At 53.9% G+C, this 9,467-nt stretch overlaps 1 protein-coding gene across 2 annotated transcripts; it reads left to right on the top strand.

The window, feature by feature from the left end:
- The first annotated feature begins 635 nt into the window (after positions 1-635).
- Positions 636-9,414, top strand: CD74 (CD74 molecule). Of its 2 annotated transcripts, XM_036847467.1 has the most exons (9): positions 699-967; positions 4,437-4,609; positions 4,817-4,890; positions 5,430-5,492; positions 6,262-6,357; positions 6,655-6,742; positions 7,774-7,965; positions 8,458-8,520; positions 8,796-9,414. In XM_036847467.1, exons 1-9 carry the CDS (start codon positions 891-893, stop codon positions 8,804-8,806), a joined length of 837 nt encoding a protein of 278 aa, XP_036703362.1. In that variant the 5' UTR covers positions 699-890; the 3' UTR covers positions 8,807-9,414. The 2 variants fall into 2 exon arrangements, with proteins under 2 accessions (XP_036703363.1, XP_036703362.1); XM_036847468.1 differs by lacking the exon at positions 7,774-7,965 and having other exon boundaries at positions 636-967.
- Positions 9,415-9,467: the final 53 nt, after the last annotated feature.

Raw genomic sequence — 9,467 nt, 5'->3', positions numbered from 1 at the left:
AGGTCCCCGCTTTCATGAATTTGAACGACACAATTTGAGCATAAGGAGGCAGAAGGGTAGAATGGTTAAAATCATGGGCTGCAATTCCTGGATGCACGATCCTGGGCAAACACATAGCCTCTCAAAAGCCTCAGTGTCCCTATCTGTAAATGGAGATCATAAAATAAAACAGCCCTCAAAGGGTTACTGTAAAGATGAAATGAAACAAAGCAAGCAAAACGATTAGCACAGTGTCTGGCACAGAGGAGGGCTTGGTAAGTGGTGGCAAATATTAGTACCAGAGCCTTAGAACCATGGACTCAGGTTCATAAAATGCTTGAGTTAGAAGAAAGCAGAGGGAACAGTGAATCCAACTTTCCTCCTCCATTTTGAGATGACAGAACTGAGGACTGAGAGAAGGAGAGGAACTTGTCTAAGATCACAAAGGGGGAACAGCCCCTTTCTGCACCCACTCATCTATAGGTGAGAGGGGAGACAAACAAAGCATTTTCGGTATTTTTTGCTTCAAAATGATTTCCTGTCTAGGAAGTGAACATTTGCCTGTTTCTCGAAACATCCAAAGAGCCTTATGAATCCACAGGTCTGCCCAGAAACAAGTGATGAGGGCCCTGGGCAGCCAGTGGAAGCATGCTGGCCTTTCCACCTGCCTGGGGGACCTCCCCCTACTCATCCTGCCCCGTTAAAGGCAGCTTTGCTCAAGTGGGGGGTATTTCCAGCTTTGTGGCTTTCACTTCCACCTCTACGAGGTGGGCGGAGTGCCCTCCTGTGGACGAATCAGATTCCTTCTCAGCCCCAATTTCAAGAGGTGAGCCAGGGGCTCAACGTCCCAGACACGCAGCAGGCAGCAGCAGCAGCAGCAGCAGGAGAGGGGAAGACCAGAGGCCAGAACCATGGAAGACCAACGTGACCTCATCTCCAACCATGAGCAGATGCCCATGCTGAGCCAGCGCCCCAGAGCCCAGGAGAGGTACGTGTGAACGGCAGGAGAGAGCACACAAGCCTTGGACCGCACAGAGTGCGCAGGTGCTACGGGAGGAGCAGTAGACCGGGAGTCAGAGGAGGCATGGACTCGGGCTCTGACCCCAGTGCTAACTGGGTGATTTTGAGCAAGTCTCCAGCCCGCTCTGGGCTTCAGTTCTCCCTCCTGTAAAATGAGGGAGCTCCTCTAGGACAGGGGTTTTAACTTTCTGTGCATCATGCACTTCTCTTCTGAAAATCGGGAGAGCTCTGGACTCCTTCCCTAGAGCTTCACACAATATCAGGAGCTTCACAGAGTCCCCTGAAGCTGGGCCATGAGGCCTAGGTTAGAAATTTTGGACCAGATTTTGAAAATAGTATGGCTCCTAGATGGAGAAGCAGCTCATCATAGAGGACTTCCCTCCTAGTTACCATAAATTGCTATATGTGTTTATATCAAGGGAATTACAGTTGCAGGTGTCTGTAGAGTAGATGGAGACATTTGCCATCACAGGAGGGGATGTTGGATGGGGATCAAAAAAGGGGGAGGGGGGCTCTGGCTAAATTTCTAGAAGGGACTGTGGGTTGATGTGGGTGGTACCCTGCCTGTGCCCCTCTCCCTTGCAGCAAGGGGCCAGCACAGCCATCCAGAGGACCCCTTCCCAACTCCAAGATGGCCTCATCCATCTGTTCCCCTGAAAAGAAAGGGGGGTGGTTAGAATGCAGCTACCCTAATGCCCCTGCTCCCCCAAATAATTCGCAAATTACAGGGACTTACAATTGTGATGTCAGCTGTTGCCAGGCAGAAATGGGTTTGGGAGAGACTCTCAGAGATGTCATGAGGAACTGCATACTGTGGGACAGGTAACTAGATAGAGACCTTTAGAGACCATTTTCACATCCTCTGAAAATCCTGGGGAATCCCATGGCTAGGAGGGCCGACTCTTACGAGGGCTGGATTCTGGTCCAGGTTCTGCTACTGTCATGTGTGACTTGTATAAATCAGTGTTTCTCTCTGGGTCTCAGTAGTAGTAATAATAATAATAACTATGACAGGAGTTATGATAATAGTTCCTATTCACTGTATACCTGTCACCAATCTTCAGTCACTGTTAGTCATTACTATGATTAATTTTGTGCCAGACATATAACTAAATGCTAAACTCAATCGTAATTCTCTTAGAAATCCTATGAGTTGGGTACTTTTATTATTCCCAGTTTTACATAAGAGAAAGTTGAGACATATCAGTAAGTGACTTACTTAAGTTATTACAGCTACTGAATATTGGAGCCAGAATTTGAACCCAGGACTAGTCTGATATCAAAGTTTGAGTTTATTCTACCATCTGACCTCCTTCTAGAGGCACGATTTGCAGGGAGGGGAGATGGGTCCCCCTCTGAGCTCAGGCCTCCCAGTGAGTTGCAGACCCAGCATGGGCTCAGTGAGCAGAAAGGGTGTCCCCTCGTCAAATCCTTGTCTAATTTTCCTTTTAGTTCAATTACTGCTTCTAAAAACTGTCCTGGCCTGTTTTGGACCCTTTTGTGAACACTTCTGCCTGGCAACATTTGTATCATGATTCCTGCTAGTTCTGGTTGGCTCCTGACTTTGGCCAATTATTATTACTAGTCAAGAAAGAGGCAGTAGAAAGGAGGAAGTGAAGAGAGGGGTGACAAGAATTGGCCTTTGTCTAGAACCAGGAGACAGGCAATCAAGATGCATAAAGAGGAAGGAAACCAGATGCTAAAGTTAACTATTAACTCCTTTGAGATTAGTCCTCAGTGTTACTTATGGGGTGCTAACTACATGCTAGGTATGGAGTCGAGAGTTTTCCCCCCGCTCTTATTTTATATAACAGCCCTTTGAGTAGAGTAGATGTTCTTACCTCAAGTTACTCACTCAGAGAGGTTAAGTGACTTGCCCCTGGTCCCCGAGCTAAGGGAGTGGCAGAACCAGGCTTCCAATCCAGGTTACATGGTCTCGTCTTCATTATGACTCTACAGAGTCTCAGGCCTTGTGAGAAACTGAGCTTCAGAGAGCGGATGGTGGGAGGCAGAGCTGGGGCTAGACTGGGGGTGGGGCTGCTGAGGGGGTGAGACTGTAGAGCTTGAACTCAGGCAAGACCCAGACTTGGGTGGACTTTTCACCACTTCAGAGGCCAGGCCACCCCTGTTCCTTGGGAAGGCCAACAAGTAGGATTTGTTTTCCCCTCCTGTCTGTTTTTCTCCTTTTCTCCACACAGGCTTTTTACTTTCTCCTTTCAGAATAATAATCCCTTGGGCTGGGCCTTGGCCCAGAAATCACAGAGGACTGACAAGCAGAGAGCCAGTGAGAATGAGCCATGTCTGTGATGTCATGAGTTACTAGGCAGCAGGGTGTTCCTGGAGGTTCCTAAACTAACCTTGCTGATTGCTGGAGTAAGCAGGGTGCAGTCTCGTCCTCAATTTCCAGTGGGGTCCTAGTAATTCTATCCCTGGGGTAGGTGGGAAAAAACAAACCGGTCAGGAACTCTCAGGGGCCTGGGGTGGGATTCTTACTTCCCCGGCACGTAATATGTACATGTGCCCTCAAAACTGTATCCAAGGCCAATAGCTCTAAGGGCTGGCCGAGGTCCAGCCACCCCTCCCTGTGCAGCCAGCCAGTCCAGAGAGCGTGAGACGTTCTCCCAGGTCAGTCTCAGGCACCAAACTCCTGCTGAGATACGCCCCGCCCTGCTCCCTAACCCCCATCCCCGGTAGATATTACCATTCAGAATACTTTTGTGGTCACAGACAGATCTTACTTCAGATGATGACCACCAAATTCTAGAATTGCTGAGGTGAGGGGTACCCATGAAACAGGCCCAGAGAATGGCAGAGATGTGCTCAGAGGCACAGGGAGTGTCTTGGGCAGAGGATGTGCTCCCACAGGGGGGTGGTCCCTGGCCCTTTTCCAGCCGGACATTGTCTGATGCACCCAACCCACTCCTAAAAATGGCAAGGCCTCACTTCTCTTTTTCAGGTGGGCTGCATGCTCTGCTGTCCAGGCCCTACTTCCTTCCGTCGTCTCTGATTTCACTGCAGGGGTTGGGTGCATAGTGGGTGCTGCCTGGAGGGCAGCCCTGATCCTCAGGAGATCCTCTGGTAGAGGGAACTTGGGGAGACCCTCCACCTCAACCCCTCATTGCACAGGTGGGACCAAGGCCCGGAGAAGACAAGGCACTTGTCCCCGGTTCTTCCCCATGCAGCCTAGGCCCAGGGGCAGCTCCAGGATTTCCACCTGGGAGGGCTATAGGGGCAGCACTGATTGGAGGTAGGGGGTCAGGGGAACGTCTTCAAGCTGCAGGTTCATAGGCACTTGTTTGTGTTTAAAGTGTGTGTTTGTTAGGGGTAGCTGAGGGCCGAGGGCTGGAAATGGGGGGCACACTCCCCACTCCCTGCTAGTCCTCGGGGCAGCCGCCTCCGCGGACCCTCTTCCGACCTATCTCCCCCGCCCCCAACAGCAAGTGCAGCCGTGGAGCCCTGTACACAGGCTTTTCCGTCCTGGTGGCTTTGCTCCTGGCCGGCCAGGCCACCACCGCCTACTTCCTGTACCAGCAGCAGGGCCGCCTGGACAAGCTGACAGTCACCTCGCGGAACCTGCAGCTGGAGAACATGCGCATGAAGCTTCCCAAACGTGCGTGCCCCACCTCTATCCCCACAGCCCTCACGCCCCCCCGTCCCTCACCTCAGAAGACCCCTCATTCCCGCACCCAGCTGCGCCCGCCGTCCCTTCCCTCCGGTCTGGAATTCCAGTCCCTCATCTGGGTCTGAGATCTCGGTCCCCGGACCTGAGTGCCCTCTTCCCTGGGGCCACGCTCATGCTGTACCTTCTGCCCCATAGCCGCCAAGCCTCTGAGCAAGATGCGGGTCGCCACCCCGATGCTGATGCAGGCGCTGCCCATGGAAGGCCCGGAGGTAAGGCCAGCCCCAGGGCGGCGGAAGAGGGAAGCGTTACCTAGCCTGGATGGAGGGCAGGTGCCAAGGGACAGGGGAGGACAGCTGGCCCGGGAAAAGTAGAGCTGGAGAGGGGGTCCTGACTGCTGGGGAGGAGGAGGAACTCCAGAGGCGGGGGAGGAAGGAGCCTCTTGGGGCGCTCCCTGGGAAGAGGGCTCAGTCCCCCACAACTTACAAAATACTTCTCATTTCCCAGAGCGTCTCACAGTGCCTCCTATTCTCAAAGCCCTTGATATCATATATGGATAATGCTTCTGTTCACAAAACGATCTCCTGTCCACAAAGCCTTGGGCAGGAAAACTTATGCAGAGTTGACGAACAGGCTACTGAGGCAGGAAGGTAGTGACTTGCCCGAGCTCTCACATTTGGAGGTGGCAGAGATGGGCCTGGTGAACATCTGGGAATCCAAACTCTCACCCAGACCCCAGCTGCTGGCTCTGCTCTAGGGCCCCTCCTCCATGGGCCAGTGCTGGGAAACACCCTATTCCTTCCTTCCACAGCCCATGCAGAACGCCACCAAGTATGGCAACATGACACAGGACCATGTGATGCAGCTGCTCCTGGTGAGTGGAACCCGGCCAGGCATCCCTGACCTCTTGCCCCATCCCCATAAGCCCCCAGTGTGGCTATGCTTCAAGACCTGTACCATGCCTGGCTCACAGCAGACATTCAATATGGGATCACCAGATTAGTGAAGGAAGACAAGTGTGGCCCTTAAACGTTATATGAAGTCCAGACCCGCCACTCCCCGTTTTGTGTTTGGGATGGAGAAACCATAGCCCAAAGTCTGGAAGTGACTTGCTGAAGATGCCTGTTTTTTCCTTCCCAAATTTTTGCTGCATGTCTACTCAGTGCCAGGCACTGTGCAAGGCTCTGGACCCACAATCGGGAGCAATCAGATCCAGCTCCTAGTCCCATGGAGATCTCAGGCTAGCATGGGAGACAGACAAGTGACCAGGTGATGAGGGATGTGCAGGGAGCTTTGTGAGGAAAGTGGCCGAGGACCCAACCTATCTGGGTGGTTGGGACGAGGTCAAGGAAGTCCTCCTGAAGGAGGTGAGACCCGAAAGATTAATAGGAGCCTGCAAGGAGTAGAAGACTGAGGGTTATTGGTAGAACTGGGCCTGGAACTGGGTCTCCTGACTCCTAGCCCTGGGGTCTTGTAGCTGTGTAGCCGGATTACCTAGACCACCTTCCCTCCCCACTAGCTCCAACATGCTGAGGTCTGGGGTCCAGCCCTCAGAACGGAAGACCAGGGGAACATGGGCTGCACATTAAACCCTGCCCGCCAGGAAGCTTTTTAACCTTCCTTCCTGCCTTGCTACCCTGCAGAAGGCTGACCCCCTGAAGGTGTACCCGCAGCTGAAGGGGAGCTTCCCAGAAAACCTGAAACACCTTAAGGACACCATGGATGGCATGGACTGGAAGGTCAGCAGCTTCCCTGCCCTGGTGCCCTCCCTCTCCCGACATCTAGAGCAGCCCTGGGAAGAGGTGGGGTGAGCAGGGAAGCCATTCTCAGGGAGCTGGAGGCAGCTTACCAGCACCTAGAAAACCCCAGCCATGGAGGAGTGCTTGGAGTTGAGGAACCACCTCGACCAAGCCCTGTGGGGTCTCTAAGGAGGAACCAGGCTCCCGCTGGCCCTCCATGTCTCTGTCCCCAGGGACGAAGTCAGGCTGGGTTGGAGAGGGCTACTGAGCCTGACTCTTTGCCTTTATCCCCATCAGCTCTTTGAGAACTGGATGCATCAGTGGCTCTTGTTTGAAATGAGCAAGATCTCAGTGGAGGAGAAGCCCTTTGAAGTTCCACCAAAAGGTAGAGGGAATGGGAGCCTTGGGGAGGCAGGGTTTCTGGGAGCTCCCTCTGGGGTAGGGCCTTGGGCACTTCCTGATCCATGCACAGGACTCTCCCAGCCTCTCAGCTCTCACTCCTGTCTCTCCTGCCTGCTCTTCTGGGCTCGGCTGCCCCCAGTCCCCCATCCTGTCTGGGGTACAGAGTCCTCCCTTCAGGAGGTGACCCTCCTTGTGGAGGATGGTACTGCACAAGGGGGCCTGGAGCAAAAACCACCCAAAACATCCCAGGAGTCATGGCAATGACCTTCTCCACCCAGCACTGCGCCCTGCAGGTTCCCGTGAGAGGGCTGGGCTCATGAGTCTCACCCTTCAAAGGGACCTCTCCCAGGTCACACAGCCAGCGGGTACTAGATAAGAGGGCCTTGGGGTTTTTCCATCTCATGGACAATGTATACCAGGGTTTTCAGCCCTAAAGCCTTTACGGGTCCTGTGTTCTCATCCTGGTGCTAATTTACTGTGTGACTTTGGGCAAGTCTCTTCCCTCTGGGCTTCAGTTTCAGAAGTGGAAGATCAACGGTCCACCCCTCTCTGGGCCTCGGATTCTCCATCATAGAGTCACAGAGGGCACATTGGATGCTATCTCGACCAACTCCCAGCTAATGTCTGAATCCCCTCTATAACATCCCCATCACATAGTAACCCCCACTTCTACTTGGATACCCCCAGTAATGCAAGCTCAGACTTACCAAGGTGTCCATTGCTTTTCTCTAGAAGTCAGAATCAGAGGTGCAATTCTAAACTTTAATAGGCATTGAGTGTTAGAAAAAATCATGTTCTGGGATGAATTAGCCACACAGCCATTCACTTCCTCTTTGATCCTGGACCTTGTTGGTTCAGGCCTCAGTTTCTCCATCTGTGCAATGGGTAGAGCAAGTACAGCCACTTGGACAGAAGGCATTAGGCCCACAGCAGTGGTATGTGGATCTCTGGTTCTGCTGAGACCCTGGCCCAGAGCTCGCTCACTCACTGTGTTCACCGTGCCTGTCGCTTCAGTACTGACCAAGTGCCAGAAAGAGGTCAGCCGCATCCCTGACATCCACCCGGGCACGTTCAGGCCCAAGTGCGACGAGAACGGCAACTATATGCCGCTCCAATGCTATGGGAGCATCGGCTACTGCTGGTGTGTCTTCCCCAACGGCACCGAGGTCCCCCACACCAGGAGCCGTGGGCACCATAACTGCAGCGGTAAGCAGTGGCCGCTGTGCCAGGAGCAGGAAGGACCAGGAAGGCTGAGGGGCAGGAGGTCCCTCCTGGCGCACATGGGGCCAGGACACTCGAGGTGACAACTCCTGGGGGGCAGCCACTCAGCCATGCATCCACCCACCTGTGCATTCCTTATCTGTTTGTGCATTTATTATTTCTCTCCTTTGCCCACACTCATCTACTTACTCATTTATCCTTCAGTCCTTCCACTTTACCCCTCCATGCATGCATCCAGGAGTCTCCAGATCCACCCATCTGATTTCATCACCCCCCTCCTTGGCCTTGCTCATTCAATTCCCCAGCCGCACTTCATTGCCGCTTGCAGCCATCCAACAAGCATCCTTCCATTCATGTCTGTTCTACCAAGCACCAGGCTCGTGGCGAGGTTGGGAAGAACTAGCCCGCCCAGGCCCCTTGTCAACGGGTGCGGTAGGCCGGGCTGCAACTAACAAGTGGAACTGTGCTCCTTTGCAGACCCACTGGAAATGGAGGATCTGTCGTCTGGGCTGGGCGTGTCCAAGCAGGATCTTGGTCAGGGTAAGGGCCCCTGCAGGGGATCTGGTCCCTAGCAGCTTATCCCCCGCGGGGCCTACTCGCTTGTGGGTAGATGACCCTGGGCCATTCTCCAAGATCTATTTCACAGATGAGGACCAACGTTGGGGGTTTCAGGGGCTATGACGGTCAGTACTTGTACCCAAGCAGGAGGCAGTGGAGGGTAAAGAGTCCTCGACAGCTCTGAGGCCACAAGATGCTGGGAAGGGGCAGCAACAACAGGTGACTCCAACCCTAACCTGCTGTGTCTCTCTCCGCAGTCATCCTGTGAGCACAGCAGACGCAGACGCCAGCACTCAGCCAGCCCTGCATGGCCACAGTTTCCCTGGCCCCCTACCCTAGCCCCTCTCCTTCCTTTGCACACCCCTCCCCTTGCTGTCTCCCACCCTGCACCTCATTCTATGAGACTCTGGAGCCTGGCTCTCCATCATCCTTGGACACATCAAATCATCAGAACGGCATAGATTAACAATGCAGAAGGGCCCTGCTGCTCAAAACCCCATCTACTAGCAGGGACACAAGGCCCAGGGAGATGGACCATGAACCAGGCCGACCCCCACTTCTGACACCACATGGTGCTCCAAGATCTAGGCCCATGGAAGAGGTGGGCAGGTGTAGGGAGAAGGGATGGCACTGACCCAAGCCCCAGGACGGACACCTCTGCTGTCCCCTCCCCCACTGGCCTCGGCCTTCCAGCCCGTTTAACTGGGGGGGAGGAGCCACCCTTTCCCTCTCCCCAGCATCACCCACCCAGGAAGAACCAGCCTCTCCACCCACAGCCCCTCCTTTCTACCAACCCCCAGTTCCGTCTGCGCAGCCAAGCTTGTCATCGGCCCTCAGGGCCATGGCGCCTGTGAGAATAAAAGGTAGTGAGTAGAACACTCCCAGTTCCCGGCTGCTCTGTTGGGTCTGGTTCGTTTCCCCGAAGGGGG

Source organism: Balaenoptera musculus, chromosome 3, assembly GCF_009873245.2.
Source record: "Balaenoptera musculus isolate JJ_BM4_2016_0621 chromosome 3, mBalMus1.pri.v3, whole genome shotgun sequence".
NCBI classification, from domain to species: Eukaryota; Metazoa; Chordata; class Mammalia; order Artiodactyla; family Balaenopteridae; genus Balaenoptera; species Balaenoptera musculus.
The sequence above is the reverse complement of the archived record's forward strand: the minus strand, read 5'-3'. Positions and strand labels throughout refer to the sequence as shown.

What these genes read in the sequence shown, in the direction of transcription:
- CD74 (XM_036847467.1), top strand. Translation starts at nt 891, where the DNA reads ATGGAAGACCAACGTGACCTCATCTCCAACCATGAGCAGATGCCCATG. An exon ending in TGCCCATGGAAGGCCCGGAG is followed by an intron (nt 4,891 to 5,429) that starts GTAAGGCCAGCC and finishes TTCCTTCCACAG; the next exon opens with CCCATGCAGAACGCCACCAA. An exon ending in ATGTGATGCAGCTGCTCCTG is followed by an intron (nt 5,493 to 6,261) that starts GTGAGTGGAACC and finishes GCTACCCTGCAG; the next exon opens with AAGGCTGACCCCCTGAAGGT.